This window comes from Oenanthe melanoleuca, chromosome 14 (assembly GCF_029582105.1).
Source record: "Oenanthe melanoleuca isolate GR-GAL-2019-014 chromosome 14, OMel1.0, whole genome shotgun sequence".
Lineage (NCBI taxonomy): Eukaryota > Metazoa > Chordata > Aves > Passeriformes > Muscicapidae > Oenanthe > Oenanthe melanoleuca.
The window spans coordinates 6,706,377-6,728,417 of NC_079348.1; the positions used below are offsets into that span (position 1 = coordinate 6,706,377).

The window sequence follows — 22,041 nt, forward strand, 5'->3', positions numbered from 1 at the left end:
ATCTCTCAAATAGATTACAGAGCTACTGTAAATATAAGTTGAATTTTTTGTGGATGGACAGCTTCTTTTCAAGGACTTATCAGAAAAATGCAGTATCTTGATGTTTCTGGAGCTTTTCCTGCAGACCTCTACAGCCACAAGAGTGATTTTTAAATTCTTGGTGGAAAGAAAAAGTGGAAGAAGTGCATATGAAGTGGCAATGCACATTATGTAGTGAAGGGAAGAAAGTCATGCAGGTTTAGATTAGATATTAGAAATAAATTCTTCCCTGTGAGGGTGGTGAGGCCCTGGCACAGGTTTCCCAGAGAAGCTGTGGCTGCCCCTGGATCCCTGGAAGTGTTCAAGGCCACGTTAGATTTGGTTTGGAGCAGCCTGGAATAGTGAAAATTGTACTTGCCTATGGCAGGAGGTGGAACAGGATGATTTTACTGTTCCTTCCAACCCAAACATTCTGTAATTCAATGCTTTACTTTCCCTTGTGTTTCTGTGGAGCAGGACTGTGTTCCCACCACCATGGGATCACTCCTATGTGGGATGTGCTGCCTCACAGGTTTGATTGAATAGACTCCCAGACCCAATTTCCACTGCTGCTCTTGCTGTAACCCATTTCAGAGGCTGCAGCTGGATTTCACACACTGCTGTCCTTTCCTCCTCCACTCTGCAGCACGTGGAGCAGCTGGAGGAGCTCAGCCTCAGGGGAGTGAAGGCATTTCCACCACATCCTTCCCTGCACACGGGCAGGGCTGGGAGGAGGGGCTGGCAGCAGCTATCCCACGCTGTCCTGCTTGCTTTTTTCAGGAATTCAACATCCCCATGCACCCACACTGAAGGAAAAAGCAGGTGTCATTTGGATGGTGCAGGGCTCAGATTCCCTGTATTTCCAGCCTTGGGAACTCAGCCTGTTTTGAACCCTGCAGCCTTGCATCAATAGCACATAGTTTTTCTTTCATAGTATATAATAGAGGGTAAAACTGCCTGAAGTCTTGCTAATTCCTTGTTTATCCTTTCTCTGTAATGCTGGTGTAGCAGTAGGAAATTGCAGGAGAAATGGTAGGAAGGGAACAGCTTGAATAAACTGTGCAGAGGTCTCTGTTCCTCATAAGAGCAAACATTTAGCTACCATGCAGTGTAATGGTTCAGTTTGGGCTAGATGACCTTTAAAGGGCTCTTCCAACCCAAACTATTCTATGATTCTATGAATTTAACTGTTGTTGGTCTCTATAATTGCTCTTCTGTGTTTTATCAACTCGCTGCTGTTGTCTTCTGGGTGCAGACACTTTTTCCCTCTCCTGATCCCTCTCTCCTTTCTTCCAGCCTGACCTGCTGAACTTCAAGAAGGGCTGGTTGACAAAGCAATATGAGGATGGGCAGGTGAGTCACTGTCAGTGTTTGGTGCTGTGGTCAGTCCTGGTTTCTGGCAACTCGCTCTAGCATCCTGGCTGTGCATGGAGTAGCTCTCAGTGCTGATGGATCCCCAGTGTCCTGGGTAGATCAGTATTGGGCTTCTCTAGAAGTGGGAATTGCTGGTGCTCTGTCCTGGGGAGGTTTCGAAGGTGGATATCATATCATGGGTTTCTAGGGAGCTAGGGCAGCTTGGATGGCAGCAATGGTTTCATGTTCCTGTTCCCTATTTATTAGTCTCGTCTCCCTTGTAACCCAATGACCTCTTTGGTGTCAGAAATGAGGCTCAGGTAATGTCTCCTGAGTGCCAGGGAAATGGCAATAAATAAATAGATAAATGGCTCTGAGGGAAGCATTTGGTGCCGCTTTCCTGCTGCCAGTTCCTAAAGGGTTGCTGGATGCTCTCCTCTATTGGAGCCTTAGGAGTGGGCACTGGTGCTGAGGCAGCATGGATGGCCCTGCCTGTTTGCAAACTACCCCTTCCCTGGATTTCCTTCCCTCCTACTCAGCTTTAAGGGGAAATGAGGGCAATTTGCCTGTGGCTGTGGGTGGCCCAGGCTGTGCTGTGGGTACCCTTGGGTCCAAGGGCACATCCATAGACAGCCAAAGGGATGAATTGGCAGCTGGACCGAGTGCTTAGTTGACTGAAAACTGCCTTGGGTGAGCCTGTGCTGGAAGCGTTCAGGAGGCAGATTTGTATAGAGCAAGGGCCAGGAATAGACTCCCAACTCAATTCCTAGGTACTGCAGATAAAACATAAACGTTTTACTACTTTTTTTTTGTGCTGAAAAGCCTTTAAGTGCAGTCCCTAAAAGCCTCGTCTTGCAGTGGAGCTAATGGGGAGGCTGTGACTGCCCTGTGGCTCTCGTGGTGTCACTGTCACGTGCAGGGTCTGGTACTCTGCAGGGTGGCAGTAAACCATCACTGTCCCTTGCGCTGCTCCTGTTTGAGTCTCCCCTTTCCCATGGAGGGGGCCTTGATGAAGCCATGTATGGAGCTGGGAGGGACAAGCATTGAGCTGCCTCCTGCAGGGGTCTCTGCCGCTCAACCTGTGATGAGCAGCCATGAATGTGGTGGTGGGGAAGGAGCAGGATTGTGACTGCTCCATCTTTGTTGTTTCCTAGTGGAAGAAGCATTGGTTTGTGCTGACTGACCAGAGCCTGAGATACTACCGGGATTCAGTGGCAGAGGAGGTAAGTGTCTCCTGTCGGTGTTCAGCCCATTACAGGGCAGCTCCTGGTGCTCTCAGACTGACCCTGGGCAGGTCACTGCCTCCCTCGGTGCCCCCATTCTCAGAAGCCGAAATCCTGGAGCTCCTTCGAGGCTCAGGGACCTGCTGTGCCTCCCTATGAGCCCACCATGCATTGGAACTGTAAAGCTTTGTTGCTTATTTTACCTCTTCTCTCTGCAGGCAGCTGACCTGGATGGAGAAATCGATTTATCCACGTGCTACGATGTCACTGAGTACCCAGTTCAGCGGAACTACGGCTTCCAGATCCATGTAAGGACAACATGGGGAGAAGGAAGAGTCCAGCTGCAGGACAGCTGATAGGGATGCTTGTCTGTTTCAAGGGGAACATTTCCCCAAACATGCAAGAGAGGTCACTCAGCATCGCCCTGCAGTACTCCAGAGAGCTGTGCCCTTGGGTTTGAGAGCCAGTTTTTTGGCTGTCATAAAGGGAAGGTTTTGTCACAGCTTTAGGGGCTCACCTATGGCAGAATCAGCCTGATTGCTGAGAAATTCTGATTCCCACAGGGAGTGTGCTGTGGGACAGAGGGGCTGGGTTTGACCTGTGTGTGGCCAGCAAGCAGTGCCCCAGCACTGGGGGCTTGGGTGTGGGTTCAGGGTGGTCTTGGGGAGTCGGCAAGCTGCTGGTGGGTGCAGTCACCTGCTCTGAGCTGTTCTTTCTCTCTCTGTAGACAAAGGAAGGGGAGTTCACCCTCTCTGCCATGACATCGGGCATCCGTCGCAACTGGATCCAGACCATCATGAAACACGTTCGCCCCACCACTGCTCCTGATGTAACAAGGTAAGGGGGGCTGCAGCAGCCCCTACAGCTGTATGGTTTGCTGTGCAGGAGTAACTCGTCCCTCATCCCTTTTCTTTCCTCTTTCTGAGCCTGTCTCTTTCTGGAAGTTGCAGCTCTTTCTCAGTTTCTCTGAGCTTAATTTGGATACGTTTTGTGGGGACGCTGATATGCCGAGTTCTTCTTACGCGTGCAGATTTCCAAGAGGGTTGAAAATGTGGTTTTAATTTGTGCATAGGAATATGAAATACTGTTTCTATATCAAGGCTCTTCTGGATTCCCACTAGGTATTGTGAAACCACTTGGATTAATTTGTGCTGGGTTCACCCTTTCCTCTGGCTACTGTTCAGCACGAGCTGCCCAGCCCCTTTATGGGTCACAGCAGCAGCAGCCCAGGGTTCAGTTTAGAAACTGTTTGGCTCTGATCTGTTTTAAACTCCAGCCAGGAAATAATCTTCCCTCCTCTTCTGATCTTCCAGAAAGCTGCTGCAGCTCGTCCCCCTTAAGCTGTAGAAACGCTGGTGTGTCCTCCTGCATCAGTGCCAGAGGAAGGGGACCTCGTGCATCACAGAGTGCCTTCTGTGGGCACTTCTGGCTCTGTGTACAGGGTGTTTGGCCTCCTCACAGCTGTCTATGCTGCCCACACTCGTACAAGCCTCCTCTTACAGGCTGTGTGGACATGGCTGCACCACTGACTCTGTCTCCTGTCCTTACTGTAGCTGCAGCCAGCAGGTTTCTGCCAGGTTTGTCCCTGTGTTGATGGAATGGCTCTTTTCAGTCAGTGCTGTTGACCTGGAGATACTCCAGCCTCTCCTTTCCCATCCTGCTTAGCCCTCATACACTGTTTTCCCAGCCATTCTCAAGCTCTGGTGGATCTCACAGGGGTCTTGGGGAAACCACCTCTTTCCTCACTCCTGTGTATGTTTGATTTCCATGCAATCCCAGGAAAAACTTCTCTTTGAAACTATCCGTGCTGAAGCCCAGGTTGGAAAACTGTGTTCTCTCCTGTATTAACGTTCTGTGGTTTGTATATCTCGTGATTCACTGCATGCTCCTCCTTTTCTGCACCTCGGATGGGAAGTCCTGCAGTTTCCATTTATTTTTCTTTCTTTTCTTCCCCCCTTCCTTTTTTTTTTTTTTTTCTTCCTTTAAATAAAAGCCAGAGAGAAGGGAAGAAGCAACCTGGTCTTGACCCTTTGATTTCCCCACACTGGTATCTTCCGATGTGACTAGATACGAAGATGAAGACCAAGGAAATTTGAGGGGACCTCTCTGCCTTTAAAGAGTATTTATGGTTGCTCACAGGTTACTGCAGCACGATGTGCTCACTGTCTGCACCTGCTCTGAGCCCACACAAAGTGGTTTCACTTGGCTTTCCTTCTGAGAGGGTCCAGGCGCAGGTCCTGGTTGGGCAGTAACTTGTTACACTGCACAAACAGACTGAAGCAATCCTGAGCTGGGAGAAGGGAATGATGTGTGTGCTTCTGTCGTTCCCCACCCTGCTGGTGTTGGAAGGGTAGAGGCTGGTGTGGGTTAGTCACCTTGCTGAGGAGTCCTGTGCTATGTGTGCAGCAGGGCTGTGTTCACCGGTGCCTGCCTGGCAGCCCTTGGCAGCAGTGTGGGGTATCCCAGCCCATCCCACCTGGCTTTGGGATGTCATTGCACTCCACACCCAGGAAGCAGCAGGTGAAAGGGGCTGCTGGAAGGCTGAAGGACAAACTGCCCAAGGCTGAGCATGGAGCAGTGCCAGCCGTTGGCACAGCGTGGCCGGGAACAGGAGGGTGTTGTGCTTGGTGTGCTGGGAGGGCAGTGGTGGGCACCCACCCCCAGGGATGGTCTCACCCCACACACTCCTGCAGCCCTTGGCTGTGTCTCATTAACCTGCTGCTGTGGCTCCACCCAGCCAAACACTCCCTGTCTTGGTTTCTTGGGCCCTAATGATGGTTTACATTGCTGCACGTGTCAGCACTCGGCATAGGGAGCAGATGCTGCACTGCTCCCTGCCCTCAGCAGCACCCTGCAATCTGCAGAGGCACTAATTACAGTCTGCTAATGATGATGGGGCAAATAGAAAATACTCCCATGAATGGAAGTGGCTGTTTGAGACCTGGATCCATGTTGAGCTCACAGCCCTTGTGAGGCTGGGTGCCCCAGTGCTCCCCAGTTCCTGCAACCTTTGTGTGCTTCTTGCCACAGCGTGCTCAGCTTGCACAACTCCTACACCCACCCCTATGAAAAAAAACCTTTTTATTTTGACCTGCAAATACCATCGGGAGACAAAGACTACCTCCTCCTTCCTTTGTGATATGAATTAATTTCATTAATGTCGTGGAGGAGATGTGAAATGGTTGAGCAGAATTAATAGCTGTGGGGCATTTGCAGAAGATTAAATGAGAAACTTTGGGTCAACCTTCTGAGTGTCTTCACTTCGTTCCCAGCAGCCATCCCCCTGCTCCCTGACCCGCATCCTGTGCCCTTTGGAAAGCAGCAGAGGAGAAATGAGCTCATGAGAGATGTCACCTCTAGAAATGCCAAGATTCTTCCACGTGGGATTTAGAGCAGCAAAATTTCTGTGTCCTAACACCATATGGCAGGCTCCAGGACCCCCTTTCCTTTCCTAACACTTCTCCATTTTGAGACTGAATCTTATCCCTGCTTTACTTTAAAATGCAGCTGCAATCACTAACTGACTCCAGATTGAGAGCCTGGCTTTGGAGTTGTGCAGTATCATGGGTGAGGAGCAGTGACATTTCATTGTCGTGCCTTCTGGGTTTATTTTATTAGCTGCAAGTGACAGCACTGAAGAAGGAATTACCTCTGAGCTGGTTTTAGCCTGTAACTACCAGAGTCTCTCAAAACCCAGCTCTACTGAGCCTGTGGTTTGCTGCTGGATGACAGTGCATCGGAAGATACTAGCCCATGCAGAGCCATCTCTTCTGCTCCATCCTTTGTTTTGGGCGTGTGCACATCCATGAGGTTCTTGCCTGGGGGCTGGGGTGTGGTTTTGAGGTGGGAGGAGCCGTGATGCTGCTGTTGCTGCTGCTGCTGCTGCTGTTCCTGATCACTGCAGTCCCCATGCATGTGGTCCCATGGGTCAGAGCCTGTAGTGAAGAGCCCAATGAGCTGTTTTCCAGCTCTTGCAGAAAGCTTGTTGAGTCTCTGCTAGACTCTGGGAATGCTGTGATTGTATTGGAAGCTGGAGAGTCAGCCTGAGCAGCAGGACTGTGCTTTGGGAGGAAGCTTTGGAGCTTTGGGCAGTAAAGAGTTCAGCAAGTGCTCCTCCACAGACTTAGCATACTGCTGTTTTCCACAGACTTAGCATACTGCTGTTTTCTGGTTAATTTTGATCTGCATGTTGCAGGGCTGGCATGTCTGTATTTAATATGCTAATACTGCATTATGGATTATGTAGGTTAGAAATGGTAATGCCTTCCTGTATTAACTTCCCCTGCTTGATGAGTATGTCTCCCCCCTCAACCCACCACCCTCTAACTCAGCACTAAAATCATTCCTTGCTTGAGAAATTGGTATTTTCAGTGATTTCCGTGATGTGTTGAGTAATGTGCTTTCCTTGCTGCGCTCACCCCTGCTTGTGTCAGGGGGACTGGGGACTGCCAGCAGGTCTGGGTGCCCTGGGGAGGTCTGTGTTTTCAGTGCAGATAGTGGCACAGAGAAGTTATGGACCCATTAATACTTTTCGAAGCTGAAGGGGAAATTTACCCTTGTTTCCCAGACTCAGAGCTGCTCTGTGCTTCTCCACCCCACAGCTCTGAAGCCAGCTTGGCTTTGGTGGGATTGGTGGCATCATTCCCACAACATGTGACTATGGCCATACCAGTGGGGGTATGCATGGAGCCCCACAGCCTGGAGGAGCTGTTGGAACCTCTGACAGCACAGTTTGGCCTCAGCCATGGGTTGCTGCTTGGTCATGGTGATTGGCCCCAGTGTGGCTGCCAGGGAGGAACAAGGTTGGGATCAGTGCTCTCCCTGTGCCAGGGTGTCCCAGGAGCAGCCAAGCTTGCACCAAGGCTTTGCACACCAGCACAACTTGGGGAAGGGCAGCAACAGCTCCTGCACCCGAGGGGAGCCGCAGGGGCAGGGGGCACCCACGTGGCATTGGCTTGGGCTTCCAGCAGCCCTTTTCCACCCGGCTCTTGGAGGCATGCATGGGAGCGCCTGGCTGTCTCCAGCACCCACTGACACTTCCCTTCACCCTCTCTCTGTCCTCGCAGCTCGCTGCCGGAAGAGAAAAGCAAAACAAGCTCTTCCTTCGAGACTGGTCCAAAGCCGAGCGAGAAGCCGGACGCGGAGCAAGCCGAGCCGGACACGGAGCAGAAGCGGAGCCGCGCCCGCGAGCGCCGGCGAGAAGGACGCTCCAAGACCTTTGACTGGGCAGAATTTCGCCCCATCCAGCAGGCCCTGGTGCAGGAGCGTGCCAACGCTGCAGACTCCTCCGGCAGCGGCTCGGCCGCCTTCCCCAGGGACAGCGGAGCCGCCGATGCTGACCCAGGAGAGCTGGAGCGGGAGCGGGCGCGGCGGCGCGAGGAGCGGCGCAAGCGCTTTGAGATGATCGATGCCGTGGACGGGGCAGGGCCAGAAGAGGCACTGAGGATGGAGGTGGACAGGATCCTGCCCGTCCCAGCAGACATCAAACCGCAGAACGTCCACGTGGAGATCGAGCAGCGCTGGCACCAGGTGGAGACCACCCCACTGCGGGAGGAGAAGCAGATCCCCATCACCCCCCTGCACCTCGCCGAGGACCGGGAAGAGGGGCTGGCGAAGCAGCACCTGACCACGCTGCTGGAGAAGGAGGTAAAGGGGTGTCTAGGGTGCAGGCTGCCTGCCAGGGTGGCCTACAGCCACTGGGGTGACTGTAGGGAGCCTGAGATAGGCTTAAAAATAGCTGTAAATATTCCTCCCTCATAATAGCAACTGGTAGGGATGCTGTAGGTTCCTTGGGAAGCTGGCAGGGCACTGATCTGCATCCATTCCTGTTCAGCTCTGCCAGCAGCTTTCAAGTTTCCCACAGCTGCAGAAAAGACTGTTCTTATGGCCTGGCACTTCTTTACCCCTCCCAGCCAACACAGCCTGATTTGTGATGGTTGTAGCCAGCCTGTCGCTGACGAAATGGGTGCAATCAAGGTGTATCAGCCAGACTACAAATTCAAGCTCCTAATCCTCTGTGCCTCTGCAGCTGTAGAGATTTGTGTCTGCAGTTATAAACTGCCTTGAGTTGCAGCACACACCACAAAAGGTGGCTTTTTGTGGAGCCTACATCAAAGAGTCTTTAAGATTTTTGGAAAAGAATGGAGGAGACTCAGTTCACTTGGAAGAGTTCCGTGGCTGGGATTAAAAAGGTTATTGTTAGTTGGGATTAAAGTGTATTAGTGGGAATGAAAGGGGTAACCTTTCCTTATGGAGTAACCAGGAATATCACGGAGCTGAACTGGGCTGGGATTTGCCAGGGTCATGCCTGGCACGAGCTGGTGCCGTTCATCCTTTGCCTCAGTGAGCTTTACAAATTACACTATTGCATAAATAAGTTCTTTCAGAGGGGAGGGATTTTCCTGGCAAAATGAAATCCAGGTCCCAGCACAGAGCGGAGCAGCGCTGCCATCAAAAGCTCCATTAATTCTGCTCTGTGTCCCCTCCGAGCCACTTGTTCCTTATGGCCGATCCCCTGCCCACTCCCTGGACTCTGTCTCTGTTCGTGTCCCTCCAGCTGGAGCAGAAGCAGAAGGAGGCCCTGGAGCTCCTGGAGCAGAACCGGCATCTGCAGGATCAGCTGAAAGTGGCTCTGGGCCGGGAGCAGAGCGCCCGGGAGGGCTACGTGTTGCAGGTAGGAGAACAGGGAGGAGAGGGAGATCCATCTTCCCTGTGCCCGAGACATCCCTGCTGGGCTTCTGTCTGCAGTGTTTGTGGGGATGTCCTGGGTGACCACCACGAGAGATTTGACCTTCTTGCAATCATGGCTAATTCTGTAGCATTACCAGAGTTATTGCTCACGTAAACCTCTGATCTGGGATGGAATAGAAAGTAGCATTCCCTGTCAGCATTCCCAGGGGAAAACAAAACGGAGCCAAAACAGATGGGACCTCAGCAAAGTCCACCTGTAATCCATCCCATACTGTGTTTTGCCTTTGCAACAGATGTTTCCCTCTTTCTGTGCCCCAGATATTCCCTTCAGGCAGTGGGGTGCACACAAGGTTTTCCAAGCATCCTATAGCCCACCAGTTGCTCCTGACTGGGGATTTTGTGTATCCTTTACATGGGCAAGCACAGGACACTCAGATGTACACATTCGTTCCAGCCAGAGTGGGATTTGCACTGGGATGATCTGTTGTCTTGGATCACTTTGGTGGTTTCTGGTGCAATCTACAAGATTTCTCAGTAAAGCCTAAAAATGGGTTTTGGAAGATCTGGCAAAAGAGACGGGATGATCTGGGGAAACCTTTCCTCCCTTCATCCTAACAAAGCAGGTTTTTCACAGCCCTTCCTCTGGGAATATCCATGTCTGGAGAAGTCGTGGCACCTGCAGGGCAGCTTCTGGCTGCTCTCAGGGGTCCATAGTCTTGTTCTATGCAGGGGCAGCATTTTGACCTGCTCAAATCTACTTGACCAAACTGGCTGTGGATCAAAGTGGCCGCGCATGCTGCGCTCCCATGGCAGCAAACCCAGTGTCAATGCCAAACCTTACATCCTTATTTCTCACAGGAAAATTTTCCCTGAAGAAGTTGCACAGGCAGTGGAGCCAGCCCAGGGAGGGGGACATCTTGCCTTCCTTGCCCATGATCTCCCAGGAGGAGTAATTAATTCATTTCTGGAGTCTCCGAGCTGACAGTGCCTGCTTGGAGGAGTTCCATTTTCACTTGGCAGAGCTGGAAGAGTAACTAACTCCCACTTCCCTGGGGCAGAGGCGTCTGACCTCCCTTTGCCTGGAGCCTGGAAAAATCAGGAATGGGGTTAAAAGCTGGATGCTGAATCCATCATCAGATTGAAGGTGGCCACAATGCCTCAATACGAGGAGGGGTGGCAAGAGGGGAAGCCTGCAGAGAGGCTGAGCTGCAGTGAGAAGTGACCCAAACTTGGACCTGGAAGTTGGAGAGGGGTTTTGGAAAGGTTGGAGGCTTTTGCCTGCTCCAGTTTAATTGTTCTGGGGATTTCCCTTGTGTTTCCTAGGAGCCAGAGGGATTAAAGTGCTATTGTAGAAGGGAGTAACCCCACCAGACCCTGCTGGGGTGGAGGGAGTGGAGCCGCTGGGGGAATTCTGCAGCCCCATACTGCAGACAAACATCACAGGATTCTCTTGGACAAACACTCTGAATTTCACGTGCCCCCCCCACCCCCCATCATGCCTGATTTTGAGGAGGTTCCTGCATTGTCTGTGAGGAGGGCTGATGGAGAAGCCTGACTGCTGCCAAGCCAATCCCTCCTGAGCTGCCTGGGAGGCACCAACCCCTCCTTGGCAGCCTGACCAGCCCTGCACAGACCCCAGGCACTGCCTGTTCCCTTTGGCAGTGCTGAGCCACCCCTCCAATGCATGTGCCATGCACCAGAGCCTCTCTGGCCTCGTGTAACCCCTCTCTTGCTCTGAGCTTCCTCGGGATGGGACACTCTAACCTTGATCCCTACTGGGAGAAACTCCAGGAGCTCCTGCTCCTGGCAAATGGGCTGGAGACATCCCCAGCTCTGGGCACTGCGGGTGGGAGGGGCACGCACTAACCTGTCCCAGGCAAATGTTCTTGCATGTTTTTGGTGTAAAGCATGAAATTTAACTTAACATAACTGAGTGTCACATCTGTGGGCTTTCCTTAATCAGCAACCAGAGTACAGCAAGGCAGGCCAAATTCCTAGGCTTAACGCTGTGCTTCTCTCGCCTCTTCCTGTCTGTGTATTTTTTTTAAGATACATAATTTCTGTCGCCTTTTGCATGACGCTTTCTGTGAGTTTTCTCTTTGCATGCTCCATTGCTTTGGTTTGAATCTCACAAAGGTTGGTTTCTTTCATTTTTACATTCTCATCACACCTTTTCCTTCCCTCCATTTGTCGGGCTTTTTATTTTGTCCTTTGTTGGTTTATTTTATTTTGCAGGTAGAGAAATTAGATCCTCCCTAGCCCTGAGCTTTAGCATAACAACATCTCTCTAATGCGATGAGCAGCCACTCAGTCCTGTTTGGCAGGCACAGAAATGACATCGCCACCACAATGGATGGCCCTGTGTTTGGGTGGGACGTGATGTCATTTGCTGCCACCTCACTTTCTGTTGTTGCTTTTGGTTGGTGGACTGTATTACCTGAACTGTGCACTTTTTGTTTCACAGCCAAACAAACAAACTTGCTAAAAAAAAGCAGTTCCTTTCTCCTCCACCTTGTTCCATCTCCTCTTCCTCGTCATCCTTGGCATTTTTCTTTTGTCTGTCTGTCTCTGTTTTACTGCTGGTGTTTCTTTTTCATTGTTTTTTTGATTCTGTTTTAGTTTGGGTTCATTTTTTTTTTCCATTTAGCCTGTTACTGTACAGCTGTTTTGATGTCGTGGTCAGTGTTTTCTGTTACTGGAAAGCAGTTGTCGCTCATTAAAAAAAAAAAAAAATGAAAAAAAAAAGTTGGTTAAACAAACCAAATTGTGCCAAGAACAAATCATCCCAATTGGAGCTGTGAGTAGCAGCCAAGTCGCTGCGAGGAGCTTTTCCATGGCCTGCCTGGCCAGAGGTGTGACACTCAGAAGGGAGAGCCAAGAGTGTTACTAATCTAGTATTTAATCAATTTTTTTAAGACCGAGGTGGCCGCCTCGCCATCAGGTGCCTGGCAGAGGCTCCACAAAGTCAACCAAGACCTCCAAAGCGAGCTGGAAGCCCAATGCCAGCGTCAAGAGGTGATCAATCAGCAGATTCAGTCTCTGAAGCGCAGCTACGCCGAGGCCAAGGACGTGATCCGGCACCACGAGGCCGAAATTCAGAGCCTGCAGGCGAGGCTCAGCAACGCGGCGGCCGAGCTCGCCATCAAGGAGCAGACCCTGGCCAAGCTCAAGAGCGACCTGAGGAGCGAGAAGGAGAAAGCCAGAGAGCAGCTGGAGGAGTGGCAGCACGGCGAGGCCGCGCTCAGCTCCCAGCTGAAGGCCAGCGAGCAGAAGCTGAAGAGCGCAGAGGCGCTGCTGCTGGAGAAGACCCAGGAGCTGCGGGACCTGGAGATGCAGCAGGCTCTGCAGAGGGACCACCAGAAGGAAGTGCAGCGGCTGCAGGACAGGATCGCAGACCTCAGCGGGCAGCTGAACGCCAGCGAGCAGGCGCGGGTCCTCATGGAGGAGAAGCTGCAGAAGAACTACGAGGCTTTACTGGAGAGCTGCGAGAGGGAGAAGCAGGTTTTGATACGGAGCCTGAAGGAGGTGGAGGACAAGGCCAACGAGTACGAGAACCAGCTGCAGAACAGCGAGCAGCAAATGGAGATTCTGCAGAAGGAGAAGCTGAGCGCCAAGTTCGAAGGCAGCGAGCTCGTCCACCAGCTGGAGGAGCAGCTGGCCATGAAGGAGGCCAGCATCCAAAAACTTGCTGAGCACATCAAGGAGCTCGAGAGAGAGAGGGATCAGATCAAGTGCCGCTTCCACGAGCTCATGAATCAGGTGGCCGAGTCGGATAACGAAGTTGCAAAGCTGCAAGCGAAGTTGAAAACAGAAGAGACCAACTACCACAATCTGGAGCAGTCGTTTGAGGAGGTGTCAGATCAGTTCCGGGGGGTGCAGGAGGTGCTGAAAGAGAAAGAAGAAGAGTTAAGACACGTTAAGGAAATGCACTTGAGAATTGTGGAGAAGAAAGATCAAGATCTCAGTGAGGCTTTGGTTAAAATGGTTGCTTTAGATAGCAGTTTAGAGGAGACTAAAGTAAAGCTAAAGGCCAAGGAGGAGGCTTTAAAGAAATTAGGTAGTGTGGGCACAGGTCCATGTGCTGAGGAGGCAGAAGACCTTGGCCCTGGTCTTGAGGCTGACGAAAGTCATCCACCCCAACTGGGGCAGGCTCTGCCTACTCAGGATGTCCTCCCAGCTCTGACTTATGCACTGAAGGAGGAGGAGGATGAGATTCTTGAGACTAGTCAGAGGCAAGTGGAGGAGTTTGGCTCCCCATCTAAAGCTGTAGAGCTCCAGGACCAAGAGTTGGTTCAGAAAGCTTTAGCAAAGCCTGATGTGGGAGTTATGGGGGCCAAGAGGCAAAGGATCCGTTTTTCAAGCATCCAGTGTCAAAAATACATCCATCCAGATGGATCAGAGAAAAACTGGACAAGCAGTACCTCTTCAGACACAAGCCAGGACAGATCTCTGTCTGAAGAAAGCATGTCCTCTGAGCCAGCTCTGGGTTACCCCTCATCGGGGACGAGCGATTCTGAGACTTATCTCTCCATCATCCACTCTCTGGAAACCAAACTGTATATCACAGAGGAAAAGCTCAAAGATGTGACGATGAAGCTTGAAAGCCAGCACGGCCATAACCAGGAGACGCTCATCGCCCTCCACCATCAGTGGGCCAGCACGGAGTCCCAGCTGCGGGAACAGCTTCAGACCAGCCTGTCCCAAGTCAATGCTTTGATCTCACAGCTGGAGAGCGAGAGGCAGGAAAAGCTCAAGCTCATAGAAAGTCACGTCAGCGAGCTGGGAGGTTTCCAGATGAAAAACGATCAAGCACTGACTTGCTTAGAGAAGTGCAGGGAGCAGCTAAGATCCTTGCCCAAATCAGACAAGGAAAAAGAGAGTGATTTGTTCCTTGTTACTCTTTCCAGCATGGAAACAACTTTATCAAATGCCATCCAAGCCTTGAGTGGGGCGCCAGTCCCATCAGAGTATCAGCAGAGTGAAAGCCTCACCACGGAGAGCCCCGCTCCAGAAGGAGGGGATCTGGGAGAAGAGGAGCACATCTCCAGGGAGCAGCAAGCAGATGTGTTTGACACTGGCCAGCTAAGGTGGCTTTCTGAGAGGGTGGCGTTTGAAGCCTCTCTCATCAGCCAGATAGCAGAGTCTTTGAAAAATGCGAGCTCTGAGATAGCCCAGCTTCTGAGAGAGATCCAGGGAACGGCCGAGGTGGTTTTGTTGGAGCCAGCGAGTGTTTCTCATACAGCCAATGACTTGGTCAGCATTCTGTCTAAAAAGCTGCTGCTGGAAGGGGAGTTCTGGAGCCAGGTGGAGGAGCTGAGTGTACACTTGAGCACTAGAGAAGGAGAAGATGAGGGTAAAACTGAAACAAGTTTGGGCTTTTCCGCATGTTTTCTCAGTACTGTAGCAGATGCTACATTGATCAAGGCAGAACTTGGGTTCGTTGCAGAGAAAATGAGAGAATCTTTTCATCAGAGGTTAAAAACAATTGAAGAAGAGCTCCATAATACCAAAACAGCTCTCCAGCAGCACAAGTGCATGTTGGAGGAGATCATCAAAGCATACAGGACTCCTGAATTTGACAGAGTTATGCACCAGATTTCTGAAGCACTTGAAATACAGAAAGATGCTTCAGAAAGAACCCAGATCTCTTGGGATGGGAGCCGTGTCCAAATGGTGCCATGCCAGAAATTAGCCAAGGTGGAGGAGACTGGCAGCGCACCAGACTGTAGTAGTGAAACTCTTGTTTCCATTCAGGAAGATCTTGCCCAGCAACTTAAGGACAAATCCAATGTTCTGAAGGAGATATCTGTTGCCTTACTCTCTCTGCCTCCCGAGGAGGCCATGAGAGACTGTCAGAAGCTCCTGAAGATATCCCAGAGTCTTTCCTACCGTTCGTGCATGGGAGACCTGGAGCGGTATTCGTCTCTGTTAGTCCACGATGCCATCGTTCAGGCTCAGGTTTGTTACGCCGCTTGCAAAGTGCGGCTGGAGCACAAGAGGGAGATGAAGTCATACAAGGAGTCCTTGCAGGGCATGGATGCTCTGTGCCAGGAGCGCGTGAAGACGGTGTCTCTGCTGCGGGACGAGTACGAGGAGCTGCTCAGGAAGCAGCAGGGCGAGTACAGCGAGGTGATCGCCGTGCTGGAGAGGGAGAACGCTGACCTCAAGGCAAAGGTGTCCCAGCTGGACAGCCAGCGGAGGCTCTTGGAGGAGGAAGGGCACGAACGCAGCAAGAGCCTGAGCGAGCTGCAGGGGCGCTACGAGGAGGAGATCCGCAACGTGATCGAGCAGCTCAACAGGACTGAGGAGGCCCTGAAGGCCGAGAGGATGGAGGGGCTCAGCCAGCTGGATGCCATTGTCCGTGACAAGCAGAACATGGAGCAGTATCACCTGGAGCAGATGCAAACGCTGGAGGAAAAGTTCCAGGCCAAGATTAAGGAGCTGCAGGCCATCCACGGCGAGGAGCTGCAAGCGCTGCAGGAGCATTACAGCCAGAACCTGCAGCGCCTGCAAGAGACCCTGGATGAGTACCAGAGGCAGCACCCCGAGGCAGCCCCTGCAGTGGCCCCAGGCCCTGGGGACACCTGGGTGGCTGGAGAGGCGGGTGGCACCGGGCAGGACCCCGGCAGCGACCCGGACTCCATGCACGGCCTGAGGGAACGCATCCAGGAGCTGGAGGCCCAGATGAACGTCATGAGGGATGAGCTGGAGAACAAACATCTGGAGGGGAACGCTTCCACTTTGAGGGAAAAATACCAGAAGGACTTTGAAAACTTAAAGGTCTTAATATGTTTAACGCTTTCTGCTGCTGAGGGTGTGTGGAGTCCCAGGGTTTGCTTGCTGAATCAAGGGCCGTCCCCTAAAAGAGCCAGCCTGCTGAAACTAGCCCCAGAGTATTAGCCAGGCCTCTGTAAAGCATGGTGTTGCTTTTTCTCCATGCTGGGGTATTCTAAATGCATTGCTGAGGGTTTGGGAGGGTGGATTTCTGGAGGTGGTCTTTGTGTGGAGAGGGAGAGTTTCAAAGTAGCTCCATAACATCACACTCTTCTTCAACACGAAGACCTCAGTGTTGCTCCTTGTACCCAACACATACATTTTGTTGGGGATTTCCCTTTAAAAGCATTCCTCAGCTCTGTCTTTCTCAGTCTGATCAAATCTCCAGTCTGTCTCTGCTGCCTTCAGAAATGCAAGATGAAATGGAAACTTGATGCTCTCAAAATGTATGTTCCTAGGGAAAGTAGCTGCAAACAGATGCCAAATTCTGTAGCAAAGCAGAGCTCGTCTGCAGGGCACTGCGAGGATCATGATGGTGTTGGACACAGTAATTCTTTACAAAACAAAGAGTGCACAGTTATGGAACACCCAGGTGAGGTGCAGAGAAACCCACTGGCAATGAAATGCCACCGTTCAAATTGCCCCATCAGTCAGAATGGCTGTAAAACTGGTTTGAGATCATCCAGCATCTGAAAAAAAAAAAAAAAAAGGGTTTGTTGGTTTGCTTTTCCTTGGAGAGCATTCCCAGTTCAGAAGTGAGTTTAGGGTTGTAGAGGACTCTGGCAGTACCAAGGGAGGCTGCCAGACTGAACAGGAAGCCTAAAGGGCAGCGGTGCAGAGACAGTGGCAGTGAGGCTTTCACAGGGCAGTTGCTCTTAAGTATCAGTAAAATGCAAGAGAGCTTGCTTCCAGCCAAAGATCCAGCACACATTTGAGCTGGATAAAGTGTGGCTCAGCTCCACCCAAAAGCTGGTTTTAGCCTGAGTATAGCAGAAGTTTTGCTGAATCCCATTGGAATTAAGCAGTGGTGGTCAGAAAGCCAACCAAATGATTGGAAACCTGCTTAACTAGAGGCTTAAATGTGTCCCATTCTTCTCTTAAGAACCTGATGGAGAATGTAACATCAGTAGCACAAGAGTAATTCTTCAACCTGGAGAAGAGAAGGCTCCAGGAAGACCTTGGAACCCTTTCCAGTGCCTAGAAGGTCTCCAAGAGAGCTGGAAGGGACTTTTGACTAAGGCATGAAGTGACAGGATGAGGGGGTGTCCTTTAGACGAAGGAGAGTACATTTAGATACAACATTTGGAAGGAATTCTCCCCTGTGGCTGCCCCATCCCTGGAAGTGTCCAAGGCCAGGTTCAAGGCTTGGAGCAGCCTGGGATGGTGGAAGGTGTCCCTGCCCATAGCAGGGGATGGAACAGGATGGACTTCAAGGTCCCTTCCAACCCAAATCATTCTGTGATTCTATGAGATACTGATTTGTACATGTGGATTTATGGCAATGCATTTATAATACATGAAATAGTGAATCTACAGCCAGACCTATGGCAGAGTAGGCACCTTTTTCTTCCAAAATTAGAGGTGTTTCAGGAGTTGGTCTTGATGATCCTTCCAACTCGGCATATTTTATGATTCTGGGTGTAATGAAGAATCGTGCAGGGCTGCTCTGTGCCACAGCCAAGTCCAAGCAGGTTCTGGCACTGAGTTAGGAGTTTAAAAACATACAAACAAACAAGGCTGGGAAAGTGAAGAGTGCCTCGGGATTAAAAATTAAATGGGAGGGGGAAATCCACCAAAGCTGAAAATTGGGGATGAGGATTAGACATAGGTGCTAAGGCATGAGTATTAGCCAAGAAAGTGATTCTGAGGGTTGTCTGTTCGTGAGGGTCAGTGGTGTTGGACTGTCCTGAGTCCACTTTTGCCACTTGAGGAGTGAATTGTCTCCCTGAAATTTCCCATGGGGTCCCAGTGGTCACTAGGTGACAGTTGTCACTTTCCTCAGAGAACACTGGTGTTAATCAAGGGGAGCTCAGTTGAAATCAGAGAATAAAGCCAGCCTGTGTCATTAAGGGGAAAAGCCCTGTACAGTGCTTGGCATCAGGTTTGTCCCAAGCAGCCTGATGGTTCTCAGCACCTTGTCCCCACTGTGTGCCCCTTCTTCCCTCGTGGCTTGGGCCTGCCTGTGGCTTTGCTGGTCCTGTCCCTGTCCCACAGCCATGTGTCCATCCAGGATCCTGATATGCTTGGGCTGGCAGCTGAGCTGGGAACAGGCGTTTCTTTTTGTCTGCTGCAAAGGCAGGAAGGAGTCCGGGCTGTGCCAGGGGCAGAAGGACCAGGCAGGAATTCAGGACCTCACCCCTGGTGAATCCCAACTCCCCAAATTGCTCCTTCTGTGTCCTGGCCTGAGTGCTTTCCTAGCAATTAAATTAGCAAGTAATTTTCCCTGCAGCATTTGTAGCAATACTCTGTTGGGAATTAAGATCCTGTTGCTGTCACGGCATCTTCCTTCCACCCAGAGGTTGAAAAAAACAGGCATTGAAAAGAGCAGAAGGGGCACAGAAGGGTTTTTTTTGGTTGCTTTTTTGACCTATATTTGCATTCCCCAACTGGGTCTGCCCCTGTGCATCCCTTTCCCTGGAGCTGCCAGGGGTTGAGTGACCAGGACAAGCCCTGACCTTTGCAAGGTCCATCCTGCTGCATGGCTGGGGAAGCAGAAGATCCCTGCTGGACCTGGGGAGCTGAGCTGCCCGCTGGTGTGTGGCTCCTGGTGGGCTCCCCACCACTGTGGCACCAGCCCTGTGCTCCTGGGCCAAGCCTTTCCCCTCATCCCTTTGCAGGCAACATGTGAGAGGGGCTTTGCAGCCATGGAGGAGACACACCAGAAGAAGATCGAGGACCTGCAGCGGCAGCACCAGCGGGAGCTGGAGAAGCTGCGGGAGGAGAAGGATCGCCTGCTGGCAGAGGAAACTGCTGCCACCATCTCAGGTACCAGAGTCACCCGTGGTGGGGCAGCTCTGTGCTGATGGGGACACGGGGGTGGTGGTGGCTGCATTGAGGAGCAGAGCAGGGGTGGGATGAGGGCTGGGTGGGCTGCACAGGGAGATGGGAACAGGCTTGTGGGAAAGGTGTTTTAAATAGAGGTCCATCTCCTGGTCATCCAGGTTTGGTGCATATCTCCTGGTCCTTCTTCAGGCTTGGTACCCCTGTCTTTGGCTGTTACACAGTCTGATCTGTTTTCTATTCCAACTCTGAAAGGCATTAGTCATTCCTGTGGTTAAATTATTACCAATTCCATATTGAATTCATTCTTCAGTGCCCCAGGGAATGTTAAAACATTGGAGTTCAGGGGCTCTGCATTAGGAGCCCAACAGTCCAGGAAACAATGTGTGAAGTGGATAATCATTTGGACTCCCTTGAAGTCCAGCTGGGACACAGACTGAAGGGGCCATGAAGCAGTGGGAGATTTGCAGGGATGACTTCGGTTTTGTTTCTTTAAAAAACAAACAAAAGCTCAAAACCCACCCATGGTTGGAGGGTGCTGTGTGCTAACCCTGCGCTGCCCTCACAGCCATCGAAGCCATGAAGAACGCGCACCGGGAGGAGCTGGAGCGGGAGCTGGAGAAGTCCCAGCGCTCCCAGATCAGCAGCGTCAACGCCGACATCGAGGCCCTCCGCAGGCAGTACCTGTAAGAGCATCCCTGTCCTCTGCTGCCACCTCACAGAGACATCACCTGTGGGAGACCCTTCTCTCTCCCATTTGATTCTGGCAATCAGTTCGGGATTATTTCAGGGGCCTCTTCTCTTGGTCCCGCCCCAGCTGCATCCATCAGAGCCTCCTGGTTGCCCATAATCTTTCAGGCTCCAGGTCAATGTCCCCACATTACCCAAAATAGCTGCTTTATGGTCCCCAGAAGTAGCAGATGAGCAGCCAATGCTGCTTTTCACACAGGTGCAGCAGGGGGGTTGTTCAAAAGGTGAGGAGGAAGCTCTGAGCTTTCCATGGCATGGCTGTCCTCCAGTGGGAGCTGAGCAGGGCTGCCTGTCAGCTTCATCAGCCTTGATACCTCTGTGTAAGCTGGGGAGGTATGCAAATACACCTGGTCCCAGGTGCCCAGAGCAAACTTAGAATCCTGGAATGGTTTGGGTTGGAAGGGACCTTAAAACTCATCTCATTCCAGCCCTTTGCCATGGGCAGGGACACCTTCCACTATCCCAAGCTGGTCTTGGACACTTCCAGAGATGGAGTAGCCACAGCTTCTCTGGGCAGCCTGTGCCATGGCCTCACCACGCTCACAGGGAAGAATTTCTCATAGGTAGATTTTGATAGATCTCAGCTCAGTTTTTGGAAACCTGAGAAAGTTCTGCCACTTAACCTCTGAGAGAACCCCTTTGGTGCCCAGGCATGGCTCTGCCAGGAGAAGGAAGAGCTGACTTGCTCTGGGCTTGAGCTTTTTCCCAAAGGGAATATGCAATCCTCATCCTCGGTGCTTAGCCGCCTGTTGGGTTGTCCTGGGATTCTGAAGGAAGAATGGGCATGGGGATGTGTGTGTGTGGAGACACAGCCCCCTGTGTGTCCCACAGGGAGGAGCTGCAGTCGGTGCAGCGGGAGCTGGAGGTGCTTTCAGAGCAGTATTCCCAGAAGTGTTTGGAGAACGCCCACCTGGCGCAGGCGCTGGAGGCTGAGAGGCAGGCCCTCCGCCAGTGCCAGCGGGAGAACCAGGAGCTCAATGCCCACAACCAGGTGAGCATCCCTGCCCTGCTGACAGTGGGCTCTGTGCTGAGCCATGGCCGTGCTCCCCCTTCCCACAACGGCTCTGCTCCTCTTCCCAGGAGCTGAATAACCGCCTGGCTGCGGAGATCACGCGATTGCGGACCCTGCTGACCGGGGAGGGCGGGGGAGAGGCTGCTGGGTCGCCTCTCACGCAGGGCAAGGACGCCTACGAGCTGGAGGTGAGTTCTGCAGAGGGGCACGTGGATGGGCAAAGTGCTGTGTACCCAGGAGAGTGCCACAGCTGGGAGGTGTCACAGCCATCCATCCCCCAGTCAGCTCTCATGGCTGGTCAGCACTGTTATCATGGGCTGCATGAGGCCAGGAGATTCTAGGGTCCTGATCTTCTCACCACATCAAGCCAGACACTTGCTCTTCCTTCTGCAGCCCCTACTTGTCCTTGGGATCCAATCCATGCACAGCAGTGGGGGACTGGAGTGTGCAGGGCTTGGGCAAGTTCCCAAGAGAACCAAGAGGAGTTTTCTTGTGAGAAGAAAGTGGTCAGGTGGTGCTGGCATGGGGCTGAGTCTCCAGCCCTTGGCTTGATTGCCACTGGGTACAGCAGATGTCACACTGTGTCTGCTCAGGTGCAGAGATACTGTTTTTTGTTCCCACAGGTCCTGCTGCGGGTCAAAGAATCCGAAATCCAGTATCTGAAGCAGGAGATCAGCTCCCTCAAAGACGAGCTGCAGACAGCACTGAGGGTAATGCCAGGGGTGGTTTCTGTAAATCCTCTTACTGTGCTCTGCTCCTGAGTGTCTGTGCTTAAATTTCAGCCCATTTGCACCCAGATTTGAAACCATATTTAATTTTTCTCCTAAATGTAATTCAATACCCATTCTGGTGTCATCAGTAAAGCACTTCATGTATCAACTTAAGACTTACCCCACAAAGGAGACAGTGTGGGAAAACATCCCTTTCAGCGTGATTTCCCCATTTACTGTCACATCAGATCAGATTTAAATGGCACAAACAATCAGTGTTAGAGATCTGCCCAGCCTCGCAGCGGTGGAACTGGTTTGCTCTGGACAAGCCAAGGCCATTTCTGGGAATTCTGCTTGAATTCTGTGTCTTGGCTAAAAAGAAAAGCCACAAACAAGTCTATAGCTGAGGGGCTGCAGGCACGGGCAGCACTGTGTGCTGGCCCTTGGCTCTCAGCTCTCCATTCCTGCAGTCCCTGATCGCTGTTGGAAGCAGCTCCCAGGGCGTGTGCTG

General features: G+C 51.8%; 1 protein-coding gene across 2 annotated transcripts in view; it reads left to right on the top strand.

Moving 5' to 3' along the window:
* MPRIP (myosin phosphatase Rho interacting protein) overlaps positions 1-22,041 on the top strand; it is a 73,216-nt gene that overhangs the window by 45,266 nt on the left and 5,909 nt on the right. The window contains exons 10-21 of one of the 2 annotated variants that reach the window (XM_056502977.1): positions 1,315-1,371; positions 2,526-2,594; positions 2,813-2,902; positions 3,322-3,431; positions 7,661-8,240; positions 9,151-9,267; positions 12,201-16,064; positions 18,896-19,043; positions 19,627-19,744; positions 20,640-20,799; positions 20,889-21,008; positions 21,444-21,530. In XM_056502977.1, the coding sequence (XP_056358952.1) occupies positions 1,315-1,371; positions 2,526-2,594; positions 2,813-2,902; positions 3,322-3,431; positions 7,661-8,240; positions 9,151-9,267; positions 12,201-16,064; positions 18,896-19,043; positions 19,627-19,744; positions 20,640-20,799; positions 20,889-21,008; positions 21,444-21,530 (5,520 nt within the window). The remainder of the gene's footprint in view (positions 1-1,314; positions 1,372-2,525; positions 2,595-2,812; positions 2,903-3,321; positions 3,432-7,660; positions 8,241-9,150; positions 9,268-12,200; positions 16,065-18,895; positions 19,044-19,626; positions 19,745-20,639; positions 20,800-20,888; positions 21,009-21,443; positions 21,531-22,041) is intronic. The other variant, XM_056502976.1, reaches the window with a different exon arrangement.